At 36.1% G+C, this 16,122-nt stretch overlaps 1 protein-coding gene across 3 annotated transcripts in view; it reads left to right on the forward strand.

Moving 5' to 3' along the window:
- Window positions 1–16,122, forward strand: part of adgrb2 (adhesion G protein-coupled receptor B2) — a 536,693-nt gene that overhangs the window by 386,651 nt on the left and 133,920 nt on the right. For all 3 annotated transcript variants that reach the window (XM_062030114.1, XM_062030112.1, XM_062030113.1), the window contains exon 21: window positions 12,859–12,928. In XM_062030114.1, coding sequence (XP_061886098.1) covers window positions 12,859–12,928 — 70 coding nt within the window. The remainder of the gene's footprint in view (window positions 1–12,858; window positions 12,929–16,122) is intronic.

Genomic DNA, 16,122 nt, shown 5'->3' on the forward strand with positions numbered 1-16,122 from the left:
AAGGTTGGAGACCTCTGGTCTAAAGGACAGGAATTAAAGCATGCATTAGCACCTCTGTGTTGGCCTGAGACAGAAACGGGCCGACTCTGGCCATGTTCTAAAGATGATAATAATCTATTTTTGTCATATTTTTAATATGTGGGATAAGGGTGTAACGGTACACAAAAATTTCGGTTCGGTACATACCTCGGTTTAGAGGTCACGGTTCGGTTCATTTTCGGTACAGTAAGAAAACAACAAAATATACATTTTATGGTTATTTCTTTACCAAAAATTGTAAACAATGGCTTTATCCTTTTAACATTGCTTTAAAATAGCTCTGTGTGTGATGGATGTGAGCCACCACTAGGCTGATCAGTGCAACAGCAGGCAGTCATGAATGCTAAGCATAACAATAACATACATATACACACAGGGTCCATTGCCAGGGTTCATGCAGTCAACATATATAAAATAAATCTCAGAATTGGTTTCTTAACAAAACCTTTCTATATATAAAGTGCAACATTTCCACATATAAAGTGCAACATTAAACTGATTCAAGTTGTTGCTCAGTTTAAATAAAATGACTAAACTTTTCTTCTACATACAAAAAGTGCAACATTAAACAGTTTCAAGTCAACTCAGCCTCAGATTAACTTTTCTTCCCCCCCACCCCAGCCTTAAATCCTGGTGACTTTCACAAAATTGTCATGTTTTTTGCCAGAAAAATCAGTTTATCCACATTGTCTGCAGAAAGAGCAGACCTGCTTGCAGTTAGAATGTCTCCAGCTGTGGAAAATACCCTTTAACTGGGCACGGAGCTAGCAGGTATGGCGGGGTAGTGCCTGGCTAACTTGGCAGTAAGGGGATATATGGGCTCATTGTTCTTCCACCATAGAAGTGGCTCAAAATCTAGTTTTTAATGCAATATGGTCTTAAATCTGCTGCTATAAAAACATTTGTTATTGCTTTAGCCCTGCCTGACTCGCTGAGGAGAAGCTGCTTGAATGCAGTGGTAGCTAGGTTTGTTAGTCTTTCTCTTCGTTGAAGCGATGTTATCCATTGTTGTATCGCACCGCGAAGCCCAAATGTTCCCAAACGGGAGATCTTAATGAGGCAAGAGGGTCTTCCAGCTCTGGCTTTTACATGTTGTAGTAGCCCGGTCGCTGCTAACATGCCGTGTGTTGTGCCTCAGTGTGCATTGTTTACACAACGTGCGGTGCGCTACTTAATATGTCCGTGTGGAAACTTGTTCGGTACACCTCCGAACCGAATCGAACCCCCCGTACCGAAACGGTTCAATACAAATACACGTATCGTTACACCCTTAATGTGGGATAAAAGTCAGCTCGGAGTCAAAAATCACACCCAGATTTTTTATAGACTGTAATTTTGGTGAAAGTTTGTTGTTCTGGTTTTCAGGACCTATAACTGAAACCTCTGTTTTGTTCTTTCCGAGCTGTAGGAACGTCACCGCCATCCATGACTCCATGTCGTTAAAAAGTAGATCTATCGGTCTTGTTGATGGCCGTTTGAGCTAACAAGTGCGGGAGGAGATATATTTTGTTCTCATGTGTTGCTCATAAATGGCCTCTGTGGACACATACTGCTGTTTAAAAATCAGCGGAAAACACCTTCAAGTGTAACGTACGGTAACCGTGAGCTCCAGTCCTAGGAGAATTTGAGGTTGCTTTTTATGACTGGCTGTGTGACAGGAGGCGCTGATGGAGAGCAGCAAAGATATTTTACATAAAAATGTAACCGACAATGTCCTTGCGCTGTCGAAATTGTTGCCAGCATAATGCGTAAGAGCCTTCATTTATTCCATTCTCATTTGTATCCCCTTCCCCACCCGCCCCATCCGTCTTTGCAGCGCGGTGCAAATTGCATCTGCATGGACCCAATTAACCAGGAGGCGTCCATCATGCTTTCTAATATCATTTATATACAGGCGTGAATGCGCAAAAAAGTCCTCTCACAATGGCCGCCGCGGCTTTTTAATATCGATGTAGTGGGAATCATCCCCTGCGTATTCAGCTCCGCATCAAGCAGGTGTCTTTCCCACCTTCAGTGTAGTACAGGAATGTTAGGATAATCAATACAAGATCATATCTGGCGAGATCCACCTGTTCACGCCATCCCACTCCGTATTGATCCCAGCGGTCTAATCAGACGCCCTGCCGATGCCCTTCCCTGATGGAGACCAGGCCCAATGTATATTTTGTACAGTCGCAGTTTGACAGATACTGAGCCGGGGGTGTGTGTGTGTGTGTGTGTGTGTGTGTGTGTGTGTGTGTGTGTGTGTGTGTGTGTGTGTGTGTGTGTGTGTGTGTGTGTGTGTGTATTTCTACCCTTCTTGAGACATCAACAAGGAAAGAGGACCGGTGAACAAGTTAGGACAGAAATCATGCTCCCAATACGGAAAACCATTGCATCTAATAGAGAGCCAAACACTAGAGTCTGTGAACATTGCTCCAAAGTCAGGATTTTTGTTGATCTAATGTTCATACAAAAGTAAACATTGACAGGTGCAAAGGCAGCAATACATGATAAAACAAGACGGCAGCTAAAGGACTTCCCTATTCATCCCCGAAAAAACCTGCCAGGTGAACAGCTGACTTTTGTCATAATTTTGCCAAGTAAAATTCGATTATTATTATTATTATTATTATATTGCCAAAATTTTAAAGTTTTTTTATAAAAGTGTGACTTTTGTCGAGTAAAATTACGACTCTTTTCATAAAATTGCCAAAATGTTAAGCTTTTCTTGTAAAATTGCGACTGTTATTAAGTAAAATTACAACTTTTACCATTATATTGCACAAATGTTCAGTTTTTCTTGTAAAATGTTGACTTGCGTTGAGTAAAATTACGACTCTTATCATAATACTAGAGCAGTGGTTCTTAACCTTGTTGGAGGTACCAAACCCCACCAGTTTCATATGCGCATTCACCGAACCCTTCTTTAGTGAAAAATAAAATGTTTGTTTTTTTTCAAATTCAAGACAAAGTTATATGTTTTTTGGTAACACTTTAGTATGGGGAACATAGTCTAAGTAACAAAGACTTAATTTAAAATGTGTTTTGGACACTAAGGGAACATATTCTAAGTAACAAAGACTTAATTTAGAGTTATTTGGTTAGGGTTAGGGTTAGAGGGTTAGGGCCAGGGTTAGAGGGTTAGGGTTATAATAAGGCCATGCCAAATAAGGCATTAATAAGTTCTTTATAATGACTACTTAAGAGCCAATATGTTACTAATTTGCATGTTAATAAGCAACTAATTAATGGTGAATATGTTCCCCATACTAAAGTGTTACCATGTTTTTTTACTGGTGCACAAAATTAACCGTGCATGAACATCACCTTGTTCAAACAACAAAACCAACACAGTGCATAAACTCACAACAAATTACACACCTGCAAATCAGTCTGACTTCTGCTGCTGCCGTATTCCTAATACGCTGATAGGGAGAATTTTTTATTTTCACGATGAGTCGGGTTTGTCTTGACCTCCGCCGAACCCCTGAGCCCGACTCACCGAACCCCTAGGGTTCCATCGAACCCAGGTTAAGAACCACTGTACTAGAGGTAGGCATTTTTCGGAGCTCTCAAGAAGGTAACAAATACAATAGTGTGTGTGTGTGTGTGTGTGTGTGTGTGTGTGTGTGTGTGTGTGTGTGTGTGTGTGTGTGTGTGTGTGTGTGTGTGTGTGTGTGTGTGTGTGTGTGTGTGTGTGTGTGTGTGTGTGTGTGTGTGTGTGTGTGTGTGTTGTATTTCTACCCTTCTTGAGACATCAACAAGGAAAAGTACCTTCCATATGAGGACCGGTGAACAAGTTAGGACCGAAATCATGGTCCTAATACGGAAAACCATTGCATCTAATAGAGAGCCAAATACTAGAGTCTGTGAACATTGCTCCAAAGTTTGGATTTTTGTTGATCTAATGTGCATACAAAAGTAAGCATTGACAGGTGCAAAGGCAGCAATATATGATAAAACAAGACGGCAGCTAAAGGACTTCCCTATTCATCCTCGAAAAAAACGTGCCAGGTGAACAGCTGACTTTTGTCATAATTTTGACAAGTAAAATTCAGATTATTATTATAATATTGCCAAAATGTTAGTTTTCTTATAAAAGTGTGACTTATGTCGAGTAAAATTACGACTCTTTTCATAAAATTGCCAAAATGTTAAGCTTTTCTTGTAAAATTGTAAAATTGCGCCTGTTAAGTAAAATTCCAACTTTTATCATTATATTGCACACATGTTCAGTTTTTTTTGTAAAATGTTGACTTGCGTTGAGTAAAATTATGACTTTTATTATAATACTAGAGGTAGGCATTTTTTCAGAGCTCTCAAGAAGGTAAATACAATAATGTGTGTGTGTGTGTGTGTGTGTGTGTGTGTGCGTGCGTGCGTGTGCGTGCGTGTGTTTCTACCCTTCTTGAGACAACAAGGAAAAGTACCTTCCATTTGAGGACCGGTGAACAAGTTAGGACCGAAATCATGGTCCCAATACGAAAAACCATTGCATCTAACAGAGAGCCAAATACTAGAGTCTGTGAACATTGCTCCAAAGTCAGGATTTTTGTTGATCTAATGTGCATACAAAAGTAAACATTGACAGGTGCAAAGGCAGCAATATATGATAAAACAGCTAAAGGACTTCCCTATTCATCCTCGAAAAAACCTGCCAGGTGAACAGTTGACTTTTGTCATAATTTTGCCAAGTAAAATTCTGATTATTATTATAATATTGCCAACATTTTTAAAGTTTTCTTATAAAATTGTGACTTTTGTCGAGTGAAATGACGACTCTTTTCATAAAATTGCCAAAATGTTAAGCTTTTCTTGTAAAATTGTAAAATTGCGACTGTTATTAAGTAAATTTCCAACTTTTATTATTATATTGCACAAATGTTCAGTTTTTCTTGTAAAATGTTGACTTGCGTTGAGTAAAATTACAACTTTTATCATATTACTAGAGGTAGGCATTTTTCGGAGCTCTCAAGAAGGTAACAAATACAATAATGTATGTGTGTGTGGGTGTGTGCTTGTGCGTGTGTGTGTTCTTGTATTTCTACCCTTCTTGAGACATCAACAAGCAAAAGTACCTTCCATATGAGGACCGGTGAACAAGTGATGACATAAATCATGGTCCCAATAATAAGGAAAACCATTGCATCTAATAGAGAATGTCTCATTTGCACCCCTGGTGGTGAAATCTATCAAAATTAGGGTGGCCCCAAAAAGGAGGAATTTTTCAAATTGACTGTGTGTCGGTTTAAAAAGTGCTCCCCCTCTGGTCAACATATGAAATAACAAGTGTGTGTAAGAAATTGAAATGCGCCCCCTCTGGCCAAAATTCATTAAAAAATGTTTTAAAAAAATTAAAAATGTATGTAGAGACAAACTGTAATAACTTAGTAAATAATGAAGATTAAAAAACAATTACAAACAAAAAATCCCCAAAAAATAAATGAACTAAAAGCAGTCTTTTTTTTCTCACGTGTCGACTTTTTTCTCATATTCTCTCTGTTTCTGTAATATTGCAATATCGTCTCGTAAAATTATTACTTTTTTATGTAAAATTGTTACTTTTTAACGCAAAATGGTGACATTTATCATATACAATTCTGACTGTTAGTACAATATTGCCAATTTGTTTGTTGTTCTTGTAAAATAGTGACATTTTTAGAGTAAAATGATGACTTTTGTCATCATTTTGCCAAGTAAAATTCCGATTATTATTATAATATTGCCAACATTTTAAAGTTTTCTTATAAAATTGTGACTTTTGTCGATAAAAATTACGACTCTTTTCATAAAATTGCCAAAATGTTAAGCTTCCCTTGTAAAATTGTGACTGTTGAGTAAAATTCCAACTTTTATCATAATATTGCACAAATGTTCAGTTTTTCTTCAACATCTGTGAGTAAAATTACGACTTTTATTATAATTCTGCCAAAATTCTAAGTTTTTCTTGTGAAACTGTGACATTTTTCTTCTAAAATTCCAACTCATTTTTCACAACAAGCTTTTTTGCATATGCATAGTATGTATATATTATTAACGTTGTAAAAATAAATCTTTATATATCTAGAAAGGGTGGTCCTAAAGAGGTAGGCATTTTTCGGAGGTCTCAAAAAGGTAACACATACAAGAATGTGTGTATGTGTGCGGGGGAGCAATGGCTTTGCGAAGATGCATAAAATGCATGAAACAATCACCCAGTAGAGTAGGCCTTATCTACCGACCATCCAGTTTGCAATTTTCCCCCCAAATTACTTGATTGAAATCGGTTGCCATGGAAACAGCAGATCTGAGACTCGCCTGTGTGTTGGATTGTCAGCGCAGCGCATGCACATGACCTATAGGTGTCCCTAAATTATCCATGTTGCCAGACGGATGTTGTCTAATTAAAGTGTTTCCTTCCCGGGCCCCGACTCCCCCGCCGACTTATTTGTCCGTGCGTCGTGTTCTTAATTGTTTTTCATCGGCGGCCATAATCACAGCTTTTTTAATCACATGAATATTTCAGAAACGAGCTCATTATGGGCCGAGCATAGTTCACTGTGTCGCCGCGTGACACTCGCTCTTGTCATATGCACAGCCTGACTCCATTTGCATGCTTTTTTACCACCTAAAGCCATATCAATCAATCAATGTTTACTTATATATCATTCATACATACATACTGTACATGGATGCTTTAGTTCTTTGTTTTAAATGCTCAAATAGATGTCAGTTCAAGAAGGGATTTATGGTTCTTTAAAGGGAGCTGAATCTTCGTTCCCTCACAATTCTGGCTCGTTATTACAGTTAGTTTTTTTGTTTTTTTTATCAGTTCAGTTCAGTTTCAGTTTATTTGGAACATGCATACGATACAATGTAACGCATCACACAATTCCAGTTGTTTCATTACAGCACGTCCGAAAATGAGTAGGAAGAAGCAGAGTTTATTTAATCCTACCCCTTGTCATACCATAGCAAATTAATCCAGTTTCCTTGTTCTCTGTAGCAGAACAGTGAACAAATAAATAATAAATAAATAATATATCAAAGTAAGCATGCAAATATTAAATACATAAATAATCTTTGTCTCAATAAAGAAAAAGAAAAGGGTTCAAAATGTTCATCATAATTCTTGTACTTTGTGAGTATTTGTAGTTTGAACAGTCTCTTAACACTAGAAGTCCCAGCATTTTTCTGTCTACCTAGAAGACCCAGAGAGGGGTCATTTGGCCCGACGCTTTTCCCGAATACACTAATCACTCATTTTGTTATGGTAATGAGGCTGTTAGGGGCAGTTTGTCTAGGTAGACAGAAAAATTATACATGTGGGAAATGCCGAAAGGAGCAATGGCAGTGCCAGGATTGTGAGTGACTGCTCAAATGTATGTCAGTCACGTTTACATGGACATGGTTTTTCATTCTTTGTAAATATGCTTTTTTCTTTGTAAATTTTTTTTTTAAACTATTTTTGGCACACAAAAATAACAATTGCTTCTGCAACAACCCTCCACACCAAAACTGGGAAAACAGTTGCTTTTTCATTCTTTGTAAATATGTTTTGTTTTGTATTTTTTTTAACAATAAATGTCAGAGTGTTGATCCCTTCATTCTGTTGATCCTTGCAAAAACACACACAACCTACCTCAGAACTAAAGCTTGAGCTGTAAGGTCCCCTCCCCCACACAGGCTCAAGTGGCCCCCTGCCGTGTGCCACTAACAGCCACATTTTCATAACAAAAGGAGTGTCCACAGGGGGGACTAGGGGTCAAATGACCCTCTTGTGTGTTTTCTAGGTAAAAATGTCAATTGACCCTTCTCTGGGACTTCGCGTGTTAAACTGAATCATATTGGTGCTTTGTGTGATTTTTTTGGTTAATCTGTTCCATAATTTAATTCCACATACTGATATACTCAAGGTTTTAAGAGCATACAAATGTTTTAAATTAGATTTTCCTCTTAGGTTATATTTGTCCTCTTGTTGAGAAGAATTGTTGTACATTCTTGGCTAGCAGGTTATAGTTTGCTTTGTACATCATTTTAGCTGTTTGCAAATGCACCAAATCGTTGAATTTCAATAATTGTGATTTAATAAATAAAGGGCTTATATGTTCTCTTTATCCAACATTATGTATTATTCTAATTGATCTTTTTTGTAGCACAGTTAGTGAATGAAGTGTACATTTGTAGTTATTTCCCCATATTTCTACACAATACCTCAGATGTATATAAAGGTTTATTTGAAATAGGGACAGATACAGAAACATAGATATCTGAAACATTTATCCAATGTATGCATCATAGTGTTTGTAGCCAAAGCTAAACAACAACAACAACACAAATCTAACATCATCAAAAAATAGGAAAACAAAAAGAATAAGGCAAAGAAAAGTCAATAATAATGATAATAGAAATAATACAGACAAAGTGCAAACTAGATAAAAGCCAATAATAATAATAATAACAGACTAGATAAAAAAACAATTAGTAAAAATTAGTAAAAACTAAACATGCGAACACGATTGTTGCTCAACTACCCACAATTTTGTTTGTTTTTTGAAAGTGACAAGTGCAGGTATACTTTTCAAAGTGTCAGGTAGAGAGTTCCATAATTGTGCTCCTTTTATTGAAAAGGCAGTCTGGGCAAAAGATGTTCTACGGAATGGAACGCAACAGTTGCCTTTTGACGTTGCTCTGGTGGTAGATCTGCTACCACTTTGCAGTCTTGTAATTGCCTTGCAGAGCAATTGGGGAGCAGAGTTATCCAAGCATTTAAAAACCAGTTTGACTGTGTGTAACAAAATAAAATTGGTAAAACTTAAAATATTGTATTTGGTTAAAATATGGTAACACTAGTGAGCAGTAGAGAATATGAAGTGATTTTTGGTCTAGAACATGTTTTGCTTTATTCATTATTGACGTGTTTCTTGCTACCTTATGTTGTATAATTTTTACATGAGATTTCCAATTCATTTTATCATCTATTATTACACCCAAAAATGTGTTTTCTTTTACCCTTTCAATATTTACTCCGTCTATCTGTATTTGTATTTGACTTTCTCTTCTACTGTTACCAAATAGCATTATTTTAAGTCTTACTGAGATTCAAAGATAGTCTGTTTTTGTCAAACCATCTTTTTAACTTGTTAATTTCTTCTGTTATTTGTATTATCTTCTGTGTTCTCTCCTGAACAAAATGTTGTAGTATCATCTGCAAATAATACTAACTTTAAGTCCTTTGTAACTTTACAAATGTCATTTATATAGAGATCGAATAATTTTGGTCCGAGTATTGCTCCCTGAGGTAATCAAGGTAACAATCGCTAGTAGGGCTGCACGATTATTTGACATTGAGGTTTTAATTAGTGCGGTAACGTAACCACCAGATTTAGCGGTTGTTGTTGTTTTATCCACCGTCACCGCCATTTGAGTGACAGACATGATCGGCAATGAGAATTGTCGAGACCCGCGTTTCTTCGTCTCTCGCTTCAAACAGGGAGAAAGAGGTCTCACTCTGCGCGTATATTTAAGAGTAGAATTAACTGAACGCAGTGAGCCCTCTTTTCACTCATCCACAATCTTTGTCTCGGTCGGCGGAGCCCAAGACCGCCCGCTTTACTCACACAGAGGAAGTAGTAGTCGGAAGTTGCGCAAAGTAACAAAAGTTAGGAGGTAAAAATGTGATTACAAATCCAAACGTCCCGATGTGATATTTCAGCTTCAAACCGGATGGGGCAATATGAGCCCATCAACCGGACGAACGAGTTAGAATGCGGTGATCACGCGATGGCAACAAACAAAAAGACTTCTGACCTAGTTTTTCCAAATGGGAAAGAAAATGCACTTTAAGATGTTCAATATGTATTTAGGTTCAAATTTTGCGTACATAAATGGGTTTATTTTATTTTTGTTTATTTACAGTATTTAGGATAACAGTTATTTACCTTTCAGTTACAGTGCAATGATAAACAATTATACAGTAATGAGAAATACAAGTTTGAGTTTATTTGGAACATGCAAACATCCAACATGATCCATCACAATTTCCAGTTTCTCTTTTCAACATGTTCGAAAAGGAGTAGGAAGAAGCAGAGCTCATTTAATCCTACCCCTTTTCTTTTACATAACAGTTGCTAAAACTTGTGTTCACTTCCTGTTCTCAATTTATTCACAATATACTGCATAAGTAATCACAATGAAAATAAATAAATAAATAATAATTGGTGAAGTAAGTTATATTTCATATGATGAGATGAGTAAGATTATTTTGAGAATGAATGAATAGATAAAGTTGATATCCTTTAAAATGGGTACTTGCATTATTATTATATATCATGATTACATTACTTTATGAACACTATAGTTTTTAGGGGTTATTTATTCAGTTTATGAGCATGATGTAGACAAAATAACTGAGTCTGTGTGCATCAAGCCAAATACTGTATGAGTTAAAGTAAATTATTGCATGTTGTTCTGAGTGGCATGGTGAGACAAGAATATGTTGGCATGTCTTCTTTCATTTATTATTTTTATAGTTTTATGCATTTTTATGTATAAAAAACGAATCACTATGGCAAATTTGGAGTGGAAAATCGCAATTAGCGGTAGTTTTTTTCTCAAAATTGTGCACACCTAATCATTAGTATCAGTTATACGTTAAGATGTTGATCGGAATGATTTAATTTACACAAATATTACTCTATTAGTGGGAATTATTCTGAAATATTGGTTATAATTGTATTTCTTGGTGTGTTTTCATTGGAAATATTCCATAAGGCGTTGCCATATTTTCATGATTTAGCAGTGACATAACAAGTTTGAATGTTTCCTTACCTAAAAAGTAGAATTTTAGCAATATACAAAAAAAAAATACAGTCATATAAGAATTAAATGCATTATTTGACATAAAAAGTATGAATAAAACTTAAAAAATAGGACCTAATAAAAATGTGAGTACAATATTGTATTATCATACCTGGTGTGTGTACTAACACTGTTGAGATTAATGAAACTGAAAAGTGCATCTAAATATTACTAAATGAAATAAAAAATTAATACAGTTAGAAAATAATAGTGACTTTTGAAAATGCATGTATTTCTGCTAAATGTTACGGAACAAAACTTTAAAAATTGTTTCATATTATGTAAAAAAAAATGTTGTTTTTCATTTAAAAAAAAAGAAAAAAGTACAAGCCCCAAAACCAGTGAAGTTGGCACGTTGTGTAAATGGTAAATAAAAACTAAATACAATTATTTACAAATCCTTTTCAACCTATGTTCAATTGAATAGACTGCAAAGTCAAGATACTTAACGTTCGAACTGGAAAACTTTATTTTTTGCAAATATGAGCTCATTTGGAATTTGATGCCTGCAACATGTTTCAAAAAAGCTGGCACACGTGGCAAAAAAGACTGAGAAAGTTGAGAATCTACGGTCCGTAATATCATCAAAAGGTTCAGAGAATCTGGAGATATCGCTAAACCTAAGCGATGATTTTATGGACTTTCGATCCCTCAGGCGGTACTGCATCAAAAAGTGACATTAGTGTGTAAAGGATATCACCACGTGGGCTCAGGAACACTTCAGAAAACCACTGTCAGTAACTCGAGGTCGTCGCTACGTCTGTAAGTGCAAGTTAAAACTCTACTATGCAAAGCCAAAACCATTTATCAACAACACCCAGAAACGCTGCCAGCTTCGCTGGGCTCGACCCAGCTCATCTAAGATGGACTGATGCAAAGTTAAAAAGTATGCTGTGGTCTGACGAGTCCACATTTCTAATTGTTTTTGGAAACTGTGGACGTTGTGTCCTTTGAACAAAGAGGAAAAGAACCATCCGGACTGTGCTAGGCGCAAAGTGTAAAAGCCAGCATGTGTGATGGTATGGGGGTGTATTAGTGCCCAAGACATGGGTAACTTACACATCTGTGAAGGCACCATTAATGCTGAAAGGTACATACAGGTTTTAGGGCAACATGTGTTGCCATCCAAGCAAAGTTATTATGGACGCCCCTGCTTATTTCAGCAAGACAATGCCAAGCCATGTGTTACAACAGCGTGGCTTCATAGTGTGGCACGATATCAATCGTAAAATACGACAACGGAGACCCTGGACTGTTGAACAACTTAAGCTGTACATCAAGCAAGAATGGGAAAGAATTGCACCTGAAAAACTTCAAAAATGTGTCTCCTCAGTTCCCAAACGTTTACTGAGTGTTGTTAAAAGGAAAGGCCACAGTGGTAAAAATGCCCCTGTGACAACTTTTTTGCAATGTGTTGCTGCCATTAAATTCTAAATTAATGATTATTTAAAAAAATAATAATAATAAGTTTCTCAGTTGGAACATTACATATCTTGTCTTTGCATTCTATTCAATTGAATATAAGTTGAAGAGGATTTGCAAATCATTGTATTCTTTTTTTATTTACGAATTACACAGCGTGCCAACTTCACTGGTTTTGGGTTTTTTAAATCCAAATGACTCATTTTCTAGTCCAGTTGCCAGTCGGGTGCAGAATGGGAAATTGTCGACGCTAAATTTGCATGTGGATAAAAAACTGCTCACAACTGGAAATCGGTTCCCGTCGTTCACCTAAAAGAGCCGTTGCAAAGACTTGATTTGCTGGCGAACGTCACATCTCTCATGCCAGTGCAACAGGACTGTGATGCGATGAATAAATAACACCCAAAACTGGGATCTTAGCCAATATTTTTTCTGCCTGCAGCATGACCTCGGGCTCAGGGAGCACATGCAAAGCACTTACCCACACATCAACAGTCACATGTACTGATTTTGGAAAAACACTGTCTTCCATCTTTTGTGTCACCCGTTGGACTTCTTTGTCGTTTTGTCTTGTAGGTCTTCCAGCCTTGGTTGTGGCAGTGTCAGTCGGGTTCACCAGAGCTAGAGGCTACGGCACAGCAAGCTAGTGAGTACCATGGCCTCTTCATTTTCACCTTGTTGCTTCGTGCACATTTTTACATAATGCGCATGGAAGTATGACACCTAAATGACACTTCAGTGAGTGTGAGGCACACTTACTTACTGCACTGATCTACTGGCCACTGCATTTAACCAGCCACTGCATTTAACCAGTAAATATAATTAATCAGTAAAAAATATATTTAAACAGGAATACAAATTTTAAAAAAATCTTATTTTGCGCTGTAATAGCCAAAAAATCCTACATGTTGGTGGCGAAACAGCAGTTTTTTAATGTTTTATTTTATGTGAATGCCCAAAAATGTAGTTATTGCAAGCATATTGTTCCTAAATTTTCCCTGCATTAATGCGATAAAGTGCGTTTTATCGGATTACACGATTAATCAAACAAACGAATCGATAGATTACTCGATTACTAAACTAATGGATAGCTACCGTCCTATATGCCGCCCTCTTATGACTTTTGGCACGTAATGATTTAAACTACTGTACGCACGTACGTAACACTTGCATGTACATTAGCTCTGGGTGTTGTTGGCTACTGATAGCGATTAGGACAGCTAACGTTAGCTATCATTAAATGGATATTCTACCATCACAATAACATGACTGTAATATTTTCACACAAATGCAATTTTATTCAGGAACACTTGAATGTACGTGAATTACCATGAATTGATTAACGTGGACCCCGACTTAAACAAGTTGAAAAACTTATTGGGGTGTTACCATTTAGTGGTCAATTGTACGGAATATGTACTGTTCTGTGCAATCTACTAATAAAAGTCTCAATCAATCAATCAATCAATCAAAACGTAACTTATTTGCACAAAACTTGCCAACGGTTTTATCCAAAGTTCAGTTGGATACATTTTGAAGTCAACATTTCTGCCATATAACCGCCGTACATTGGCAGTTAACGTAAAGGACCAGGTGCAATCAAAATAAATTGTCTGATTAATCTGCGTTCATTAATGATTACCGTATTTTCCGGACCATAGGGCGCACCGGATTCTTTCTTTCTTTCTTTCTTTCTTTCTTTCTTTCTTTCTTTCTTTCTTTCTTTCTTTCTTTCTTTCTTTCTTTCTTTCTTTCTTTCTTTCTTTCTTTCATGTTTATTTCGAATATGTAGACAAAACAAAAACAAACAAATTTTGCAAAAAACAACAAAAAAGCCATTCAAGAATTAATAACAAAAACAATAATAATAATAATAATAATAATAATAGTAATAATAAAAAGCAAGAAGAAACAAGAAATGAAAATAAACATTAATGTAAACATATCCGAAAAGGAGTGAGAAGAAGTAAAAACTTATGTACTCCCACCCCTCTTATTACTTACTGTATATTTAATAATAATAATAATAATAATAGTATATAAAAATGTTATGTTATATAAATACATATACATATATAAGTATGAACATATATATATATATATATATATATATATATATATATATATATATATATATATATATATATATATATATATATATATATATATATATATATATATCTACAACATACATTTAACAAGTAACTATGAATGTGACACAACAGCGTGTATACATAGTATACATATACATACACATACAAACCTACTGACTCTTAGTGCAGTTCACTATATCCTGTGAACAATATATTTTTGTACATTCTTTTAAAAACATAAGGCACACTACCGATGAATGGTTATCTTTTTTCATACAAAAGGCGCACTGGATTATAGGGCGCATTAAAGGAGTCATATTATGATTTTTTTTCTAAATGTAAAAGACTTCTTTGTGGTCTATATAACATGTGATGGTGGTTCTTTGGTCAAAATGTTGCATAAATGATGTTTTACACATCATCTTCAAGTCGCTTTCTGACAGTCTCTTCAGGATGTGCCGTTTTGTGGGCGGTCTTATTTACGTGGCTCACCTTCGACAGCGTCTTCTCCCCGTTATCTTTGCTGTAGCGGTGTAGCGTGCAAGGACGGGAGTGGAAGAAGTGTCAAAAGATGGAGCTAACTGTTTTAATGACATTCACACTTTACTTCAATCAATAACAGAGCAGCATCTCCTCAACCGGAAACAACAAAAAGGCCGGAAATGTGTCCGACCGGAACTCTCTAATAACTAAAGTTCCTTGGGTGTAAACTCACTACACCGGTATGTTTTAGTGTTTTCATGGCGAGTTTACTGACAGATATAAGTAAGAACTTCACACTACTTTATATTAGAAATGGCAACAGCAGAGGATGAATGTCACATAACAAGAAGATAGAGAAAAAGAAGAAGCTTTTCGACTACGGTGTTGGCACCAACTACCGTATTTTTCGGAGTATAAGTCGCTCCGGAGTATAAATTGCACCGGCCGAAAATGCATATTAAAGAAGGAAAAAAACATATTTAAGTCGCACTGGAGTATAAATCGCATTTTTGGTGGAAATGTATTTGATAAAAGCCAACACCAAGAATAGACATTTGAAAGGCAATTTAAAATAAATAAAGAATTGTGAACAACAGGCTGAATAAATGTACGTTATATGACGCATAAATAACCAACTGAGAACGTGCCTGGTATGTTAACTTAAGAGTCATTCAAATAACTATAACATATAGAACATGCTATACGTTTACCAAACAATCTGTCACTCCTAATCGCTAAATCCCATGAAATCTTATACGTCTAGTCTCTTACGTGAATGGGCTAAATAATATTATTTGATATTTTATGCTAATGTGTTAATAATTTCACACATAAGTCGCTCCTGAGTTTAAGTCGCACCAGTCGGCCAAACTATGAAAAAAACTGCGACTTATAGTCCGAAAAATACGGTACTAAGGCGGACGCGCGCAAATTTTCAGGATTTTTTTTCCCAAATACAGATCAGCAGGTACCAGAAGGTAAGAAAAGTTGCTTTTGCATAATATTGTGAAACAAAACGCCAGATAATGTCTTACCTTATACACACACCATAATAATACTCGTATATTGAAGCACAGTACAATCCATCAAGCGGTGAGGCTTCATAGCTTACCAGAGTCGTTTTGATAGATTTTTGAGCGCTGTTTGTTATGTTCGATATTTTCAATGGAACATATAAAATGTTGGTGTTGTTTACTTGAATCATATTGCCATCATAGTGCAGTCTACATGTATCTCTTATGTTTGACTGCCATCTACTGGTCAC

Source organism: Entelurus aequoreus, linkage group LG20, assembly GCF_033978785.1.
Source record: "Entelurus aequoreus isolate RoL-2023_Sb linkage group LG20, RoL_Eaeq_v1.1, whole genome shotgun sequence".
Taxonomy (NCBI): Eukaryota; Metazoa; Chordata; class Actinopteri; order Syngnathiformes; family Syngnathidae; genus Entelurus; species Entelurus aequoreus.